This window comes from Cetorhinus maximus, chromosome 23, assembly GCF_964194155.1.
Source record: "Cetorhinus maximus chromosome 23, sCetMax3.hap1.1, whole genome shotgun sequence".
Lineage (NCBI taxonomy): Eukaryota > Metazoa > Chordata > Chondrichthyes > Lamniformes > Cetorhinidae > Cetorhinus > Cetorhinus maximus.
This window is the reverse complement of record NC_135901.1, coordinates 27,112,864-27,133,388: the sequence shown is the minus strand read 5'-3', so window position 1 is coordinate 27,133,388 and position 20,525 is coordinate 27,112,864. Positions and strand designations below refer to the sequence as shown.

Here is a 20,525-nt window from a genome sequence, read left to right as displayed (position 1 = left end):
TGTTCACACCGGAGCTCAGCACAGTGAGAGAGCAGGGACAGAGTCACAAGGGAGCCTGAGGAGAGGAGATTCACTGAGAATGGCTGGGCTGGGCTGGGCTGTGCTGTGGGAATGAGATTGTTGATCAGACTGTTCATCACAGGGGTCATGGAGTTAGGGTGCAGTGAGGGAGTTCAAGAGGCAGCCTTCAATAAAACAACAACCTGTATTAATATATCACCTTCAATGTAACAAAACGTCCTGTTTCTGTGCTGTACTTTCAATGTAATTGAGCCTAGTATGGCCTTTACCTCTGACATAGTCCATTGCGGGTTCAAGGTCAAGGCCCAAGGATCATTTTGAAACAGAAATTGATAAAGTTGTTCAAGATTATGTCATAGAACATCCCACTCCCTTTTTCTCAGTCGTTTCTGGGATGTGGGTGGCTCATACCAAATTGCCCTTGTTCAGAGGGCATTTACGACTCAACCGCATTGCTGTGGGCCTGGAGTCACATGTAGGCCAGACTGGGTAAGGACAGCAGATTTCCTTATGGGATCAGAAGGGTTTTTGCAACAATCGGCAATGGTTTCACTGTCATCATCAAACCTTAAACTCCAGGTATTTGTTGAATTCAAATTTTGCCAGCTGCCGTGGTGACATTCGAACTCAGGTCCCCAGAGAATTACCCGGGGTCTCTGGAATACCAGCCCATTGACAAGATCACTATCCCACCCCCTCTCGAGCTATAAATCTCTGTCCCCCACACACTCCCTCCTCCCTATTTAATTTAACAATAATTCATCCTATTATCCCCCTCATGCTTTTCCCCCAATTCTCCTCCCCTGAAGGTGCTGACTCTCGGGTTCAGTTTCACACTCACCAATTGCCCTCCCTAATATGTCACCCAAGTGTCGAAATCTCGACAGCTGAAGTTAACAAACTGTTTTGCTAAGGGGACGTCACAATCAAATCCAGTGACTACCCACATGTACTTTGTGTCAGGGCGGGGTCACTGCGCCCTCCACCCCCACTTTCCATCCCAGTCTCAGGAGTTTGGAGACTGGGCTCTGGATGAGTAATGGCGGCGGCAGCTCCCGCAATCCGCCGCGATGGGGAAACCGCTCCAACTGCCGCGTGGGCGGGCGGCCCGGGACTGCGCATGTCCAAGGGAGGGGGAATCTGCGCATGTGCGGGGGAGAGCCCACCTCCCCTCTTCCCTTCCGGTGCCCCATTGTCTTCAGGCGAGGGATTAACCAATCGTTGGAGGACCGGAAGGACTCTTGTCCTCCAGCCAATCAGAGCGCGGGCTTTGTGTGAATGAAGATTGACCTTCACACAGACTAAAACTTCCTCCTGTGTCCAACATCTGTGAGTTAAACACTTTCTTTTCTCCCCCTTTCCATTTCTTTTCTCATTCTGGGGGCAAATTGTTGACTTGCAGGAACTGAAGGGAAAGGAAATGAATCCAGGGAGGGTGCAGACTCTGGAAAGGTTGGCCCAGGTCTCTCTCTCTCTCTCTTAAAGACATTGACATCCTTTGCTCCTTCAGCTTGACAGATTTATTTGTCTGGCTAAAAGGATGGTCTCTTTCCTAATGTTCACAATTAAAGGGGTGGTTTCCCCAGGAGATGGATGACATTTAAGGGGACAGTAAATTAATACAGGACAGAGATATGCCTAGTGTTGTTATTTGATACATATTAGATATATTATTTATGGGTCTGTAATATATTTAATTGATTATTATTTCTAGTGTTTTAATATAGTATTGTTTCTACATTATAAATTTCCAGTCATAGGGTCATTACAGCACAGAAGGAGTCCATTCAGCAATGTGAGTCCATGGCCGACTCTCTGCATAACAATCCAGTCAGCCCCCTTCCCCTGTAAGTTTGTTTCCTTCAAGTGACCATACAATTTTGTATTGACATCATTGATCATCTCCCCTTCCAGCCCCCTTACAGGCAGCGAGTTTAAGGTCATTACAACTCGCTCCTAAGTAATGTTCTTCCATGCATCCCCTCTGTATCTCTGATCAAGTAATATAGTGTATATTGCGCACATTTGTGGTCCAGTACATACTCATATATATGGCTAGCAGCCTGCATAAAGATTTTCAGGTCTCTGTGTCCATGACATGAAGCAGTGACTATATATCTGTCACAGGGAAAATGTTAGAAGCTATTATTAAAGATGTTATAGCAGGGCGCTTAGAAAAATTCAAGGCAATCAAGCAGAGTCGACATGGTTTTGTAAAATTGAAATCATGTTCAACCAATTTTTTCTGGTTGGCAGGATGTGACGAGTGGTGTGCCACAGGGATCAGTGCTGGGGCCTCAACTTTTTACAATTTATATAAATGAATTGGATAAAGGGACCAAAGGAATGATGGCTAGATTTGCTGATGACACAAAAATAGGTAGGAAAGTAAATTGTAGAGAGGATGTAAGGAGGCTACAAAGTGACATATGTGGGTCAAGTGAGTGGGCAGTTAAATGGAGTATAATGTGGACAAATGTGAAATCGTTCATTTTGGCAGGAAGAATGAAAAAGGAGCATATTATCTAAATGTTGAGAAATTGCAGAGCTCTGAAATTCAGAGGGATCTGGGTGTTCTAGTGCATGAATCACTAAAGGTAATATGCAGGTACAGCAAGTAATTAGGAAAGCTAATAGAATGTTATCATTTATTGTGAGGGGAATTGAATACAAAAGTAGGAAGGTTATGCTTCAGTTGTACAGGGCACTGGTGAGAACACATCTGGAGTACTGTGTACAGTGATGGTCTCCTTATTTAAAGAAAGATGCAAACGCGTTAGAAGCAATTCAGAGAAAGTTTACGGGACTAATACCAATAATGGGTGGGTTGTCTTACGAGGAAAGGCTGGACAGGTTAGGCTTGTATCCACTGGAATTTAGAAGAGTAAGAGGCGACTTAATTGAAACCTTTAAAATCCTGAAGGGTCTTGGCAGGGTGGATGTGGAGACGATGTTTCCTCTTGTGGGAGAATCTAGTATTAGGGGTCACTTTAAAAATAAGGGGTTGCTCATTTCAGACAGAGCTGAGGAGAAATTTTTCTCTCAGAGGTTGGTGAGCCTTTGGAGCCCTCTTCCTCAAAAGGCGGTGGAAGCAGAGTCTTTGAACATTTTTAAGGCACAGCTAGATAGATTCTTGATTAATAAGGGGGTGAAAGGTTTTTGGGGGTGGGCAGTAATGTGAGGTTGAGATTGCATTCAGATCAATCATGATCTTATTGAATGTGGAGCAAGCTTGAGGGGGCAAGTGGCCAACTCCTGCTCCTAATTCGTATGTTTGTGCGTTTGTATGTATGGATCTGTACATCAGCATGAATCAGCACCTTCAGGAGAACTGGGAGGGTGAATGTTAGGCCCAGTAGAGTGAGAATGGAGGAAGAGTGTCTGGGATGACTGTTGGGGTAAAAGAGGAAAGAATGATCCACAGAAACTAGAATTGTCTGTTCTGAATTTCTATCCTGTACTGACAGTGATGAATTTTGTAAACTCCTTTTACAGGATATTAGAAAGGGAGGATTTGCAACAGAAATCTCAAAGCAATCGTCATGTCAAGATCTGACAGAGTCGCTTGATTTATTAGAACCTGAATATCATCAGCCTTTGAATGTGGAAGGAGAAGTGTTTGTCTGTTCTGTCTGCTTAAAAGGCTTTAACATCACTGGGACTGGAAAAGCACCGAGACCCACATACCCGAGTGAGAGTGTTCCTGTGCTCTGACTGTGGAAAGAGCTTTAACCAGTAACACAGACTGAAAAAGCCATCGCACCATTCACAGTGGGGAGAGACTGTCTGTGGATGAGGCTTCAACTGATCCTTGAAGCTGGAGAGACACAAGGACACCCGCACCATGGAGAAACTGTGGAAATGTGGGGACTGTGGGAAGGGATTCCATACCCCATCTGCACTGGAAACTCATCGACGCAGTCACACCGGGGAGAGGCCATTCACCTGCTCTGAGTGTGGGAAGAAATTCAGCGATTCATCCAACCTGCTGATGCACCAGCGAGTTCACACTGGAGAAAGGCCATTCAACTGCAGTGAATGTGGGAAGGGATTCAGCCGTTCATCTACTCTGCTGAGACACCGGAGAATTCACATTGGGGAGAGGCCGTTCACCTGCTGTGATTGTGGGAAGGGATTCACTCAGTTATCCAGCCTGCAGACACACCAGCGAGTTCACACCGGGGAGAGGCCGTTCACCTGCTCTGAGTGTGGGCAGGAATTCAGTCAGTCATCCCACCTTCTGACACACAGGCGAGCTCACACCGGGGAGAGGCCGTTCACCTGCTCTGAGTGTGGGAAGGGTTTCACTCGGTCATCCCAACTGTTGACACACCAGCGAGTTCACACTGGGGAGAGACCGTTCACCTGCTCTGAGTGTGGGAAGGGATTCACTGATTCATCCTACCTGCTGATACACCAGCGAGTTCACACTGGGAAGAGACCATTCACCTGCTCCGCGTGTGGGAAGGGATTCAGTCAGTCATCCCAACTGCTGACACACCGACGAGTTCACACCGGGGAGAGGCCCTTCACCTGCTCTGAATGTGGGAAGGGATTCACTGATTCATCTGCACTGCAGAAACACCGACGAGTTCACACTGGGGAGAGGCCCTTCATCTGCTCCGAGTGTGGGAAGCGATTCAGTGATTCTTCCCACCTTCTGACACACCAGCGAGTTCACACCGGGGAGAGGCCGTTCACCTGCTCCGAGTGTGGGAAGGGCTTCACTCAGGTATCCAACTTGCTGAGGCACCAGTGGGTTCACAAGTGATTACAGGAATTTGATTCTGCTGTTCTTGCTGCTGTTCATCACATCCATGATCGAACTGTAGTAGAAAGGGTTAACAGATGGGATATGCTAATGGATGACATAGTTAATGATGTACCACTGACGTCAGTCAGTCACGCGTTAGACTCTCTCTCTCTCAGAGTGAGAGAGAGAAGTTGGAATCGTGCCTCGGAATCACCTGCCTTCTCTGTAACCTGTTTGGATGTAGTACTAATAAACAAGTATTTAGCAGATACCAGAGTGTGTCTACAGTCTGTCTGCTAATCACGTCCCAAGCCTAGAATCCAAGATAGAAGGACACATCTCCGAACATGATGGCAGCAAGTGAGACATCGATGTAAAAAACAGATCAGTGTTTTCGAAGGAACCACAGAGTGAAGAAACCTCTGAAAGCAGCTCATAAAAAACCGGCAGAAAAGGAGGCTCTGGAGAGAGGTAACGATGACCGTACCTGGTGAGCAGTCCCTGTCCCTGCCCTGAAGGAGGCGCTGGAGAGAGGTAACGGTGACTGTACCTGGTGAGCAGTCCCTTTCCCTGTCCTGAAGGAGGCGCTGGAGAGGTAACGGTGACCGTACCTGGTGAGCAGTTCCTGTCCCTGACCTGAAGGAGGCGCTGGAGAGAGGTAACGATGACTATACCTGGTGAGCAGTCCCTGTCCCTGCCCTGAAGGAGGCGCTGGAGAGAGGTAACGATGACTGTACCTGGTGAGCAGTCCCTGTCCCTGCCCTGAAGGAGGCGCTGGAGAGAGGTAACGATGACCGTACCTGCTGAGCTGTCCCTGTCCTGAAGGAGGCACTGGAGAGAGGTAACGATGACTGTACCTGGTGAGCAGTCCCTGCCCTGAAGGAGGCGCTGGAGAGAGGTAACGATGACTGTACCTGGTGAGCAGTCCCTGTCCCTAAGGAGGCGCTGGAGAGAGGTAACGATGACCGTACCTGGTGAGCAGTCCCTTTCCCTGTCCTGAAGGAGGCGCTGGAGAGAGTTAACGATGACTGTACCTGGTGAGCAGTCCTTGTCCCTGTCTTGAAGGAGACTCTGGTGAGAGGTAACGATGACTGTACCTGGTGAGCAGTCCCTGCCTCGAGGAGCCACAGAGAGACCAGCAGTGGGATTTATGGAAACACCATTTTCTCCGGTACCAAGCACTGCCAGGTCTTCACAAAGAGGAGCAGAAGTTTTGAGCTTCCCTGTTAACATCCTGTGGGTCATCATTGACCAAAACTGAACTGGATTAGCTATATAAATAGGAGGAGGCGGTGGCGAGTGGTATTGTCACTGGGCTGGGAATCCAAGGACTCAGGCTAATGCTCAGGGGATCTAGGTTCGTATCCGGACACAGCAGACGGTGAAATTTGAATTCAATCAAAATCTGAACCATGAAACAAACCGTTGTCAATTGTTGTAAAAACCCATCTGGTTCATTAGTGTCCTTCAGGGAAGGAAATCTGCCGTCCTTACCTGGTCTGGCCTACATGTAACTCCAGATCTGCAGTGATGCGGTTGACTCTGGCCTCACGAGTCACTCAGTTGTATCAAATCACTAAAAAGTCAATGAAAAGGAATGAAACCGGACGGACCACCCGGCATCGACCGAGGCACTGTAAACGACAACGGCAAACCCAGCCCCGTCGACCCTGCAAAGTCCTCCTTACATCTGGGGGCTAGAGCCAAAATTGGGAGAGCTGTCCCACAGACTAGTGAAGTAACAGCCTGACATAGTCATCCTCACGGAATCATACCTTACAGATAATGTCCCAGACACCACCATCACCATCCCTGGGTATGTCCTGTCCCTCCGGCAGGACAGGCCCAGCAGAGGTGGATGGCACAGTGATATACAGTCAGGAGGGAGTTGCCCTGGGAGTCCTCATGAATCGAATCCGGACCCCATGAAGTCTCATGGCATCAGGTCAAACATGGGCAAGGAAACCTCCCGCTGATTGCCCCGTACCGCCCTCCCTCAGCTGATGTATCAGTGCTTCTCCATGTTTTACACCACTTGGGGGGGAAGGACTGAGGGTGCAAAGGGCGCAGAATGTACTCTGGGTGGGGGACTTCAATGTTCATCACCAAGAGTGGCTCGGTAGCTCCAATACTGACCGAGCTGGCTGAGTCCTAAATGACATAGTTGCCCGACTGGGTCTGCGGCAGGTGGTGAGGAAACCAACGAGAGGGAAAAACATATTTGACCTCATCCTCAATCTAACAGTCACAGATACATCTGTCCATGGCAGTATCGGTCGGAGAGACCACCAACTCCTGTCTTCACATTGAGGATACACTCCATCATGTGTGGTGCCACCACTGTGCTAAATGGGATAGATTTCAAACAGATGTAGCAACTCAAGGAAGGGCATCCATGAGGTGCTGTGGGCCATCAGCAGCAGCAGAATTGTAATCAACCACAATCTGTAACCTCATGGCCCAGCATATCCCCCACTCTCCCATTACCATCAAGCCAGGAGACCAATCCTGATTCAATGAAGAGTGCAGGAGCACCAGGCATACCTAAAAATGAGGTGTCCATCTGGTGAAGCTGCAACACAGGACTACTTGTGTGCCAAACAGCATAAGCAGCAACTGATAGATAGAGCTAAGCGATCCCACAACCAATGGGTCAGATGTAAGCTCTGCAGTCCTGTCACATCCAGTTGTGAATGGTGGTGGACAATTAAACAACTCACTGGAGGAGGTTGCTCCACAATTATCCCCATCCTCAATGATGGGAGTGCCCAGGACAGCAGTGCAAAAGATAAGGCTGAAGCATTTGCTACAATCTTCAGCTAGAAGCGCTGAGTGGATGATCCATCTCGGCCTCCTCCGGAGGTCCCCAGCATCACAGATGCCAGTCTTCAGCCAATTCGATTCATTCCAGGTGATATCAAGAAATGGCTGAAGGCACTGGATACTGCAAAGGCTATGGGCCCTGACAATATTCCGGCAATAGTACTGAAGACTTGTGCTCCAGAACTTGCCACGCCCCTAGCCAAGCTGTTCCAGTACAGCTACAACACTTGTATCTACCTGGCTATGTGGAACATTGCCCAGGTATGTCCTGTAAACAAAAAGCAGGACAAATCCAACCCTGCCTATTACCGCCCCATCAGTCTACAGTCCATCATCAGTAAAGTAATGGAAGGGGTCATCAACAGTGCTATCAAGCAGCACTTGCTTAGCAATAACCTGCACACTGACACCCAGTTTGGGTTCCGCCAGGGCCACTCAGCTCCTGACCTCATCATAGCCTTGGTTCAAACACGGACAAAAGAGCTGAACTCCCGAGGTGAGGTGAGAGTGACTGCCCTTGACATCAAGGCAGCATTTGACTGAGTGTGGCATCAAGGAGCCCTAGCAAAACTGGAGTTAATGGGGATCAGGGGGAAAACTCTTCGCTGGTTGGAGTCATACCTAACACAAAGGAAGATGGTTGTGGTTGTTGGAGGTCAATCATCTCAGTTCCAGGACATCACTGCAGGAGTTCCTCAGGTGGTGTCCTCAGCCCAACCATCTTCAGCTATTTCATCAATGACTTTCCTTCAATCATTGGATCAGAAGTGGGGATGTTCGCTGATGATTGCACAATGTTCAGCACCATTCATGACTCCTCAGATGCTGAAGCAGTCCATTTCCAAATGCAGCAAGACCTGGACAATATCCAGGCTTGGGCTGACAAGTGGCAAGTAACATTCATGCCACACAAGTGTCAGGCAATGACCATCTCCAACAAGAGAGAATCCCAACCATAGCATCTTGACATTCAATGGCATTACCATCACTGAAACCCCCACTATCAACATACTGGGGGTTATCATTGACCAGAAACTGATCTGGACCAGCCACATAACTACTGTGGCTACAAGAACAGGTCAGAGGCTGGGAATCCTGCGACGAGTAACTCACTTCCTGACTCCCCAAAGCGTGTCCACCATCTACAAGGCACAAGTCAGGAGTGTGATGGAATACTCCCTTCTCGCCTGGATGAGCACAACTCCCACAACACTCAAGAAGCTTGACACCGTCTAGGACAATGCAGCCCACTTGATTGGCACCCCATACACAAACATTCACTCCCTCTACCACCGAACGCACAGTAGCAGCAGGGTGTACCATCTACAAGATGCACTGCAGGAATTCACCAAGGTTCCTTCGACAGCACCTTCCAAACCCACAGCCACTACTATCTAGAAGGACAAGGGCAGCAGATAGATGGGAACAGTACCACCTGGAAATTCCGCTCCAAGTCACTCACCATCCTGACTTGGAAATATATCGCAGTTCCTTCACTGTCGTTGGGTGAAAATCCTGGAACTCCCTAACAGCACTGTGGGTGTACCTACACCACATGGACTGCAGCGGTTCAAGAAGGCAGCTTACCACCACCTTCTTATAGGCAACTAGGGATGGGCAATAAATGCTGGTCTAGCGAGCGAAGCCCATATGCTGTGAATGAATTTTAAAAATCATGCTCTTGAACACTTTCATCAAAACTTGTGTAAAATTTTGTTTCACCCTGATCCTGTGAAACTCCGCGGGATGTTATATTATGTTAAAGGTGCTGTATAAATACAAGTTGCTGTGTTACTTGAACTCCCCCACTGCCCCCAACTCCAAGACCCCTATCATAAACAGTCTGATCAACTGTCTCATTCTCACAGCATAGCCCAGCCCAGCCCACCAATGCAAAGTGAATCTCCTGTTGGACAGTTTGTTAACTTTAGGTGTCAAGATTCAGACACCTGGGTGACACATTGGGGAGGGCAATAGGTGAGTGTGAAACTGAACCAGAGAGTCAGCACCTTCAGGGGAGGAGAATTGGGGGAAAGGCAGGAGGAGGATAATCGGATGAATTAGGGTTACAATCAACAGGGAGGAGGGAATATGTGGAGGACAGTTATAGTTTGAGAGGGAGAAACATGTTTCATGAGAACTGGAATTCTGAGTTCTGAATTTCTATCATGTACTGACAGTGATGACTTGATGACATCAACCCTGTCGCCCCCCTGTCATAATCTTAAAGTCCTCTATCAGGTCAGCCCTCAGCTTTCTCGTTTCCAGAGAAAATATTCCCAGCCTGTTCAATCTATCCTGTAACTTAAACACTCTCAGTTCTGGTATCATCCCTGTGAATCTTTCTTGCACCTTCTCTCAGTGTTAAAGGGGTATGTAAATAAAATTGGATGCAGGCGCCTAATTACTCGGTCCCTAATTAAACCCCTAAATTTCAAATTGACCCTCTCAAATGCTTTAATTTGAAAAAGACTTAACCATCAGGCAAGATAGGACTCTGAAATAACAAACAATATCAATGTTTATTTAAAGAAAAAGGCATAATTTTGAAATAAACGAGCAGCTTTCCCCACCTCAATTGGGTGATCACTCCAGGTAGAAGTGTGAATCTTCCTCAGGTTCCTGAACCAACAGAGATTTCCCACAATCCTGCCCCAGGGGTCACTCAGTACATCGACAGCTAAAGACCAACTCGCAAACCCAAGATGGTTCTCGAAACCCACTTTTAATCCTTAAATCAGCATTAGCACATCTCGAATGAGGCTTGTTGTCATTAGACCATTGATCATTGTTGTTACTGGGTTAATTTTATTGGATTTAACTATTTTCGTACAATGTTCCATGAAGTAGAACAATGGGACGCTTTCTTGCTGCGTCCAGTGAGAGCTACAGGAAGGCTGTTGACTATAATCAGCCATGCAAGGCTTTGTTCGATGTTTAGATATAGAGGAGTGGAGACATTGTTATATTGGTCACTCAGAGCTGAACAGAAACCCGTCTCTTTAAATACAGATATAAGGAAGAGGCTGAAATGAAATCTGTTCCTCTTAACCAGCACAAAAGCAGGAAGCTCAGATTCACAGGCTGCAGGAGTCCATTCGCCCATCATGCCCCTGCCATCTCTTTGAAAGGACTCTCTGATTCATCCAACTGCTCTGCTCTTTCCCCACAGCCCTGCAAATTCTTCCTCTTCAAGTATCTACTCATTTGAAAGATACTATTGACTCACTTTCTGTTAAAGAGCCTGCCAACCCCTCTCACTCACTTTCCCTAGAGTGCAGAAATTTAATCATGAAAAATCCAGAAAAATCAAATAATTTTACTGATAAAAGTTTGTAATGAAACAGAACATGGTTAAAAGACAAACAGAAAATTACTTGAGGATCAAAGACAACCAGAGTAAAAGGATGTGCACAATGTTCTGGACCCAAATGGTTTCTCTTTAATTTATCTGTCCCCTGTTCGCTGCCCTCTTTGTGGAACACCTCCGCTCAGTCCACAAGCATGACCCTGACCTTCCAGTTGCTGCCATTTTAATTCATCACCTTGCTCTCGTGCTCACATTTCTGTCCTCGGCCTGCTGCAATGTTCCCGAGAAGCCCAACACAAGCTGGACGAACAGCACCTCATCCTCCGATGAGGCACTTTACAGCCTTCTGGACTCAACATTGAGTTTAACAACTTCAGACCATCAACTCTGTCCTCTGTTTTGATTTTTTTTTGGCCAAGTGCCAGTCTGCATCTTGTTTTCATGTTTTTGCTTTCAGACAGAGCTGTCCTTTATTCTACCATTAACACTTACTCTGGACCAATGCTTTGCTTCTTTACTACAACCATTATCACTCCCTTTGTCTTTTGTTCCATGATATTTTTGTTATCTAATCTCGCCTGCCCTCTAACCAATCCCTGACTTTCCCTTTTGTTCTACCGGACCCTCCCCCTTTCTCAACAGCATCAAACTCATCACATTTCTCCATCTCTGAAGTTCTGAGGAAGAGTCATATTGGACTTGAAACGTTAACTCTGTTTCTCTCACCAAAGATGCTGCCAGACCTGCTGAGTTTTTCCAACACTTTCTGTATTTATTTTAGATCTACCTGTACTGGTAGGAACAATCGCTATTTACTATCCAGGATAAAATAAATGTACTACATCAGCTTTTGTGGATAATTTCAGTGGAAATGTGCACTCCCAGGCTCAAAGAGCATCAGCCACTGGAAGCAAAGTTGTGAGACTGGCCAGTCCAGCAGAAAGAAACCCCTGACCCTCCCACTTCACCAACTGTCAGAATGAACATGGTTCAGTCCTGGATGTGATTAACAGCAGCAATAACAGCAGAATCCAACTCCTGTAATCACTTGTGAACTATCTGGTGCCTCGACAGGTGGGATGACTGAGTGAATCCCTTCCCACACTCAGAGCAGGTGAACGGCCTCCTGGCAATGTGAAGTCACTGGTGTTTATGCAGGTCAGATGAATTACTGAATCCTTTCCCACATTCAGAGCAGGTGAACGGCCTCTCCCCAGTGTGAACTTGCTGATGTTTATACAGGTCGGATGAATTACTGAATCCCTTTTCACATTGAGAGCAGGTGCATGGCCTCTCCCCAGTGTGAACACGTTTGTGTTTCTGCAGGTCGGATGAATTACTGAATCCTTTCCCACACTCAGAACAGGCGAACGGCCTCTCTCCAGTGTGAATTCGCCGGTGTATCTGCAGGCTGGATAACCGACTGAATCCCTTCCCACACTCAGAGCAGGTGAACGGCCTCTCCCCAGTGTGAACCCGCTTGTGTTTCTGCAGGCTGGATGAATGTCTGAATCCCTTCCCACAATCGGAGCAGGTGAACGGTCTCTCCCCGGTATGAACTCGCTTGTGTTTATGCAGGTCGGATGAATTACTGAATGCCTTCCCACACTCGCAACAGGTGAATGGTGTCTCCCCAGTGTGAACTCGCTGGTGTGTCAGTAGGGTGGATGAATCAATAAATGCCTTCCCACACTCAGAGCAGGTGAACCGTCTCTCCCCGGTGTGAACTCACTGGTGTCACAGCAGGTTGGATGAATCAATAAATCACTTCCCACATTCAGAGCGGGTGAACAGCCTCTCCCCAGTGTGAACGCGCTTGTATTTATGTAGATCGGATAAATTACTGAATTCCTTCCCACATTCAGAACAGATAAATGGCCTCTCCCCAGTGTGAATTCGCTGGTGTGACTGCAGGCTGGATAATTGACTGAACCCATTCCCACACACAGAGCAGGTGAACGGCCTCTCCCCAGTGTGAACTCGCTGGTGAGTCAGCAGGTTGGACGAATGAGCGAATCCCTTCCCACACACAGAGCAGATGAATGGCCTCTCCCCAGTATGACTACGTTGATGAGCTTCCAGCTCAGATGGGGATCTGAATCCTTTCCCACAGACCCACATTTCCACGGTTTCTCCATGGTGCGCGTGCCCTTGTGTCTCTCCAGATCCGATGATCAGTTGAAGCCTTGTCCTCAGACAGGACATGTATAATGTACGTCCTCACTGTGAATGGTGTGATGTTCTTTCAGGCTGTGTAACTGGTTAAAGCTCTTTCCCCAGTCAGTGCACTGGAACACTCTCAATTGCGGGTGTGTGTCTCGGTGCTTTTCCAGTCACACTGATGTTTAAAATCTTTTGAAGCAGACAGAACAGACAAGCATTTCTCCTTCTAGATTCAAAGGCTGATGATATTCAGGTCGCGATGAATTGAACGACTGTCAGATCTTGACGTTTGGTTTGAGATTTCTGTCCGGAAATCCTCCTCTTCTAATATCCTGTAAAAGGTGTTCACAAGAGACAAATTTCTGCCTCCATTCTCACTCTGCTATAATATACACCCAACGTTACTGCACTAAAAATGTGTGTAATACACAGAACTCTATCACATGATTAGAGATACATGGGGCTGTGGGGAGGAACTTTATTTCAGGAGCAAATGGTGATGATCTGAAACCCACTGCCTACAGGAATGGTGGATGCAGAGATGATCAATAATTTAAAAATGAAATCGGATGGACACTTGAAGGAAATAAACTTGCAGAGGAATGGGGAGATAGAGGGGGAATGGGACTGACTGGATTGCTCGACAGAGAATCGCATGGACTCGAGTTGTCGGGCTCCTTCTGTGCCGTACTGACTCTATGATTGCAAATACATAATGCAGCTACAGTCCTATATTACAAGACTGGAAAGGATAATAAATTGACTTAATTACAGAACTATAAATAATATATCTAAAGAGTCCCCTATCACAACATTGGACATATCTATGTCCTCCATTATTATATTGTCCAGAGGGGCACAATGCTTCCAAAATAAAATATAGGACACTTCAGCCATTGGGCTGGAAGCATGGGTGGTGCGGCCGGGGGGATGGTGGGAAGCTGGTGACCAAGAGGGGGTTTTGGTTTCAAGGAGGGGGGTGGGGAGAAGGGTCTTGAGACAATAATAGTGGGAGGGGCAGTGGGGTTTAAAATCAACCAAAACTTACAACTCATCTTGTTCAGTCACAACATCTGTTGGCCAACTCACTGACTTGCAGTCCCACTCGAATCACACAAACTCACCCAGCGATCAGTTTCCCACCGGCTGTCCTAAAAATACGGGACAAAAGGTAAAATAAGGAGCAATCCCTTAAAATACAGGACAGTTAAACACCCTGAAATTGTCCCCTTAAATGTCAGCCATCTCCTGGGGAAACGACCCCTTTAATTGTGAACATTAGGAAAGAGACCATCCTTTTAGCCAGACAAATATATGTGTCAAGCTGATGGAGCGAGAGAGAGAGAGCCCTAGGCCAACCTTTCCAGAGTCTGCACCCTCCCTGGATTTAATTCCTTTCCCTTCAGTTCCTGCAAGTCAACAATTTGTCCCCAGAATGAGAAAAGAAATGGAAAGAGGGAAACATTAATTTCCTCACAGACGTTGCACAGAGGAGGAAGTTTTAGTCTGAAGCTCATTGTCCAACTGTCCAACTTCCGAAATGTGACGTCCACAATGGAACTCTGCCTGAAACAGCCAATAGGAATCACTCTGCTTTGCGGTGACGTCCTCGGGATCCAGTCTGCAGACCAGGCGTGCGGACACGGGAGCCCCGCCCCCACCCATTGTTCCCCCTCCAACTCCTCGAGCCAAGGTTTCCAGGCAACCGACTGACGGCTCCAGCCAGAGCGAGAATAAAAACAAAAAACTACTGCGGATGCTGGAAATCCAAAACAAAAACAGAATTACCTGGAAAAACTCAGCAGGTCTGGCAGCATCGGCGGAGAAGAAAAGAGTTGATGTTTCAAGTCCTCATGACCCTTCAGCAGAACTGAGTGAAGTTAGGAGTGGGGTGAAATATAAGCTGGTTTAAGGTCGGTGGGGGGGGGGGGGGGAGAGAAGTTGGGGGGCGGTGGTTGTAGGGACAAGCAAGCAGTGATAAGAGCAGATAATCAAAAGATGTTACAGACAAAGGAACAGGGAGGTGTTAAAGGTGGTGAGATTATCTAAGAGAATGTGCTAATTAAGAATGGATGGCAGGACACTCAAAGTACAGCTCTAGTGGGGGTGGGGTGGAAAGACTGACAGGGTATTATAGTTATAGATTTAAAAATAATGGAAATAGGTGGGTAAAGAAAAATCTATATAAATTATTGGAAAAAACAAAAGGGAGGGGGAAGAAACGGAAATGGGGGTGGGGATGGTGGAGGGAGTTTAAGATCTAAAGTTGTTGAATTCAATATTCAGCCCGGAAGGCTGTAAAGTGCCTAGTCGGAAGATGAGGTGATGTTCCTCCAGTTTGCGTTGGGCTTCACTGGAACAATGCAGCAAGCCAAGGACAGACATGTGGGCAAGAGAGCAGGGTGGAGTGTTAAAATGGCAAGTGACAGGGAGGTTTGGGTCTTTCTTGCGGACAGACCGCAGGTGTTCTGCAAAGCGTTCACCCAGTTTGTGTTTGGTCTCTCCAATGTAGAGGAGACCGAGAAGAGGAGAGCGAGAAGCCGCTCGGAGAATTCCGGAGAGGGGAAAGTGCGCATGTGCGGGGGAGAGCCCGCTCCCCTGATCATCATACTAAGGGACTGACCAATGGGAACAGTTGGAGGACCGGATGGACTCTGGTCCTCCAGCCAATAAGAGCGCGGATTTTGTGTGAATGAAGACCGAGCTTCACACAGACTAAAACTTCCTCCTGTGTCCAACATCTGTGAGTAAAACACTTTCTTTTCTCCCCCTTTCCATTTCTTTTCTCATCCTGGGGGGAAATTGTTGACTTGCAGGAATTGAAGGGAAAGGAAGTGAATACAGGGAAGTTGCAGACTCTGGAAAGGTTTGCCCAGGCCTCTCTCTCTCTCCCTTAAAGACATTGACATCCTTTGCTCCCTCAGCTTGACACATTTATTTGTCTGGCTAAAAGGATGGCCTCTTTCCTAATGTTCACAATTAAAGGGTGATTTCCCCAGGAGATGGCTGACATTTAAGGGGACAGTAAATTAAGATAGGATATGTCTCGTGCTGTTTTCTGGTACATATTAAAGATATTATTTATGGTTCTCTGATAAAATATATTCTTATACATATTCTTATTTGTGTATTTTGTACTGACGCAACCTAACATCCATTTTATATATTTCCAGTCACAGGGGTCATAGCAACTAGAATTGTATGTTCTGAATTTGTTTCAGTGTTGTTGTAAGTCGTGTCCACTCACTGCCTGAATAAAATTCTTCCTCACTTCCCCCATCACCATATCACTAATCAAGTCTAACATGACTGTATATTGCACACAATTTTTTCCAGTAATATAGACAGATATAGGGCTAGCAACCTGCATGAAGATTTTCAGGTCTGTGTGTCCAGGACAGGAAATGGTGAGCATGATCTGTCGATCAGCATTGATTAGCATCTTCAGCAGTTGAAAGGGTGTATATTAGATACAGGAGAGTGAGAATGGAGGGAGAGTGTGTGGGATGGAGATTTACAGCTTTTGGGTAACAAGAGAGGAAAGAATATTCCATAGAAACTAGAATAGTTCTGAATTTCTATCCTGTACTGACAGTGCTGACTTTTGTAAATTCCTTTCACAGGGGAAGATTTACAGACAGAAATCTCAAACCAAACATCAGATGAAGATCTTACAGAGTCACTCGATTCATTGGGACCTAAATATTATTGGCCTCTGAATCTAGAAGGAAGAATCTTTATCTGTTCTGTCTACTTCAAAAGATTTTAAACATCAGTGTGACTGGAAAAATACCTAGGCAGACACACCCGAGTGAGAGTGTTCCAGTGCATTGACTGTGGAAAGAGCTTTAGCCAGTTACACAGCCTGAAAAAAACATCACACCATTGATAGCGGGGAGAGTCCGTACACGTGTCCTATGTATGGACGAGGCTTCAACTGATCATTGAACCTGAAGAGGGACAAGGACACGCACACCATGGAGAAACCATGGAAATGTGGGAACTGTGAGAAAGGATTCCGGTTCCCATCTGAGCTGCAAATTCATCAACGTGTTCACACCGGGGAGAGGCCGTTGACTTGCCCTGTGTGTGAGAAGGGATTCAGTGGTTCATCCCTTCTGCAGGCACATCAGCGAGTTCATGCTGTGGAGAGGCTATTCATCAGCTCTGAGTTTGGGAAGGGATTTAGTGACTTAGCCACCCAGCAGAATCACCAAAGAATTCACAGTGGGGAGAGGCCGATCACCTGTTTTGTGTGTGGGAGGGGATTCACGCAGTCATCAAACCTGCTGAAACACCAGCGAGTTCACACTGGGGAGAGGCCATTCACCTGCTCTGTTTGTGGGAAGGGATTCACTCAATCATCCAACCTCTTGACACACCAGCGCGTTCACACTGAAGAGAGGTCATTCACCTGCTCTGTTTGTGGGAAGGGATTCACTCAGTCATCTAACCTCCTTACACACCAGCGAGTTCACAGCAGGGAGAGGTCATACACCTGCTCTGAGTGTGGGAAGGGATTCAGTCTGTCATCCCACCTGCGAACACACCAGCGAATTCACATCGGAGAGAGGCCATACATCTGCTCTCAGTGTGGGAAGGAATTCATAGATTTATTCCATCTGCTGACACACCAGCGAATTCACACTGGGGAAAGACCATTCACCTGCTCTGAATGTGGGAAGGGATTCACTCAGTTAACCACCCTGCAGAGACACCAGCGAGTTCACACCAGAGAGAGGCCATTCACCTGCTCTCAGTGTGGAAAGGGATTCACTCAGATATCCAATCTGCTGAGACACCAGCGAGTTCACACGTGATTCCAGGGGTTCAATTCTGCTGTTATTGCTGCTGTTAATCACATCCAGGACAGGACTGATGCATGTTGATCGTTACAGTTGGCAAGGAGGGAGGGGCAGAAATTGTGGCTGTGTCACTTTTTATATCCCCCTGAGAGGGCAGATGGGCCCTTTGTTTAACAACTCATCTATAAGACAGCACCTCCAACAGTGCAGAGCTGCCTTGGTGCTGGCATTTGGAAAATTGGTTTTGATTTTTGTGCTTGGGTTCCTTGAACTGGGATTTGAACCCACAACCTTCTGGCCCAGAGGTGAGAGTGCCACCCACTGAGCCACGGCTGACACTATAGACAATACAAAGTTAGGAAGGGAAAGTTACCCTTGAAAAGCCCTCACCCTTTGCCTCCAACTACGAAATCTAATAATAAAAACTCCAGTATAAATAACATATATTTATTGACAAATGTTGAAGTGTTGTGTTACAAACATGAGGTTTTATATGATTGTTCTGTTTTGAGACTGTGTTTTCACTTTAGGGTAAAATGGAGGAATGAAGGGGGGTGATGTAACCTGTTCTGAACTCCGCTGATATCAAACCCGGGTGTCTTGACTGTTAAAGATGAAAGGGAGCCCCATGTTATTTTACTGGAAAGAAGGTGCAGGGTGGTCACACCTGTAGAAAATGGCAAAAGTATCTCTGCTGACAGTGGATGGACTGTGAGTCTCCAAAATCCCAGGAAGATGTTGAAAATTTCAGATTTTGTAAACGGTTATGCTTTGATTGTCTATTTAGTTTCAAGATAGAATGAAGTTGGGAGTCTAAAGGATAGCTAATTGACATGTCTACCTAGATACAAGGTCCATGTGATTCCCGTTGCCATGGAAATTGGCTTTGAGAGGGAAAGGGTGTCTAGGAAGCCATTTTACAATTGGATTGGAAGGTTTTCAAAGATATCCCTGAATTTCACAGACAGATCAGTCTGCCAGGATGGAGAGAGGGAGGGAACAGCTAGAGGTGACAAGTCTGCATGGTTCACCATGCAGCAATGTGGGTGGGACTTCACGCTCAGGTTGAAAAGACCAAATTTGAGAGGATTTAAAACGAGGCTGGAAGATTCACCTTGCTTGAGTTAGAGGGAGAATCCTCTGGAGAACCTTCATCATGAAAGTCAGTTCTGGCATTAATAATTGCCAGACTTGGCAAAGAAAAGAATGGAAGTAAACCCTCGGGGGCGAAGAATCACTTTGGACTGGTTCTGGGAGTATTGAGTGTCATCTTCAGGAACAGAGTATAATATAACCATGGAGTAAGATTTTTAATTGTGTCAAAAGTAAAAGAACAGAATTCTGTTTTATAGTTTAAGGTATACGTATACTTTGCCTACAAACGTAGTGTTTTGTCAATGTTGCTTCTAGTTTGTTTGCTGCAGTAAAAGTGATAAAATTTGAAGTCTTGTCATGTGATCCCTTAATTTGTACACTGGGAATTTGAATTTCTTTTTAGAAATTACCCAGTCTTTACAGAGATCCGAACATTTGATTGAGAGCCACAAGTTTCAACTTCCCATTTGAGCCTCCAGCACCTTTCTGTCTCTCTATTGCTCGTGTCAATGACAGCCAGGCGACGGAGCTGAGGGCTGAATTTAGTTGAGAATAACGGGGCCTGCGCCCCAGTTGGGAAACTGCCATGGGTGTTGCACTGATAGAGAGACAGGAAGGTGCTGGAGGACTGACTGGGAAATGGGCCTCCAACCAATTGGGGCGGGGTGGGGGTGGTGACTGGGGCTGATGGTGATGTGACGCCAGAGGTTCGGTGTCCAAAGCGAGGAGTCACGGAAACAGGGTACAGAGGAGCCAAAGAGAAACCATTTCGGTCCAGAACATTTTTTACATCCTTTTACTGTGGTTGTCTTTGATCATCAAGCTATTTCTGTTTTCTTAACCATTTTCTGTTTCATTGATAAACTTTTGTCAATAAAAATACTTGATTTTTCTGGACTTCTCCTGATTAAAGTTATGCATTTCAGGGAAAGTGGGTGAGAGGGGTTGGCAGGCTCTTGAACGGAAAGTGAGTCCCTCTAAGGTAATTTGCAAAGGAGCCAGAGGGGAGGTAAGATTTGATTTTTCTTTTGACGCATAATGTTAGAAAATGGGGTTCAGGGAATCCATCGTGATTCACTAATTTATCAAAGTTCTTTGAGGAAGTAACAAGAAATGTGGATAAAGGGGAACCTGTAGATGTGGTTTACTTAGATTTCCAGAAGGCATTTCACAAGATGCCACTGCAAAAGTTACTACACAAAGTAGGAACTCATAGTGGAGGCGGTAACATATTAGCATGGGTAGAGGATTGGTTAAACAACAGGAAACAGAGAGTAGGCATAAATGGGTCATTTTCGGGTTGGTAAGATGTGACAAATGGATGCCACAGCGCTGGGCCCTCCACCATTTACAATCTGTATCAATGACTTGGATGATGGAATCGAATGTATGGTGTCTAAATTTGCTGATGACACACAGATATGTAGGAAAATAATTTGTGAAGAAGACTTAAGGAGTCAGCAAAGGGATATAGATGGTTAAGTGAATGGGCAAAAAAATGGCTGATGGAGTCGAATGTGGGAAAATGTGAACTTATCCACTTTGGCAGGAACAA

At 46.4% G+C, this 20,525-nt stretch overlaps 4 protein-coding genes and 1 pseudogene across 6 annotated transcripts in view; 4 read left to right on the top strand and 1 right to left on the bottom strand.

Annotated features, from left to right (window-relative positions):
* Positions 1-17,890, top strand: part of LOC144697925 (uncharacterized) — a 203,828-nt gene extending 185,938 nt beyond the window's left edge. The window contains exons 3-4 of the mRNA XM_078569887.1: positions 3,958-4,753; positions 17,516-17,890. Of these exons, the coding sequence (XP_078426013.1) occupies positions 3,958-4,753; positions 17,516-17,890 (1,171 nt within the window). The remainder of the gene's footprint in view (positions 1-3,957; positions 4,754-17,515) is intronic.
* The window catches only part of LOC144697423 (uncharacterized), a 512,621-nt gene that overhangs the window by 124,323 nt on the left and 367,773 nt on the right, over positions 1-20,525 (top strand). The gene's annotated exons all lie outside the window — the stretch shown is intronic.
* Positions 1-20,525, top strand: part of LOC144697125 (uncharacterized) — a 195,062-nt gene that overhangs the window by 89,899 nt on the left and 84,638 nt on the right. The gene's annotated exons all lie outside the window — the stretch shown is intronic.
* LOC144697419 (uncharacterized) overlaps positions 1-20,525 on the top strand; it is a 172,942-nt gene that overhangs the window by 100,538 nt on the left and 51,879 nt on the right. The window lies entirely within an intron of this gene.
* Positions 10,086-14,144, bottom strand: LOC144697012 (uncharacterized; annotated as a pseudogene). The gene is made up of 2 exons (XR_013580291.1): positions 14,119-14,144; positions 10,086-13,402 (listed from the first exon to the last, which is right to left on the bottom strand). The product of XR_013580291.1 is annotated as an uncharacterized LOC144697012 (transcript).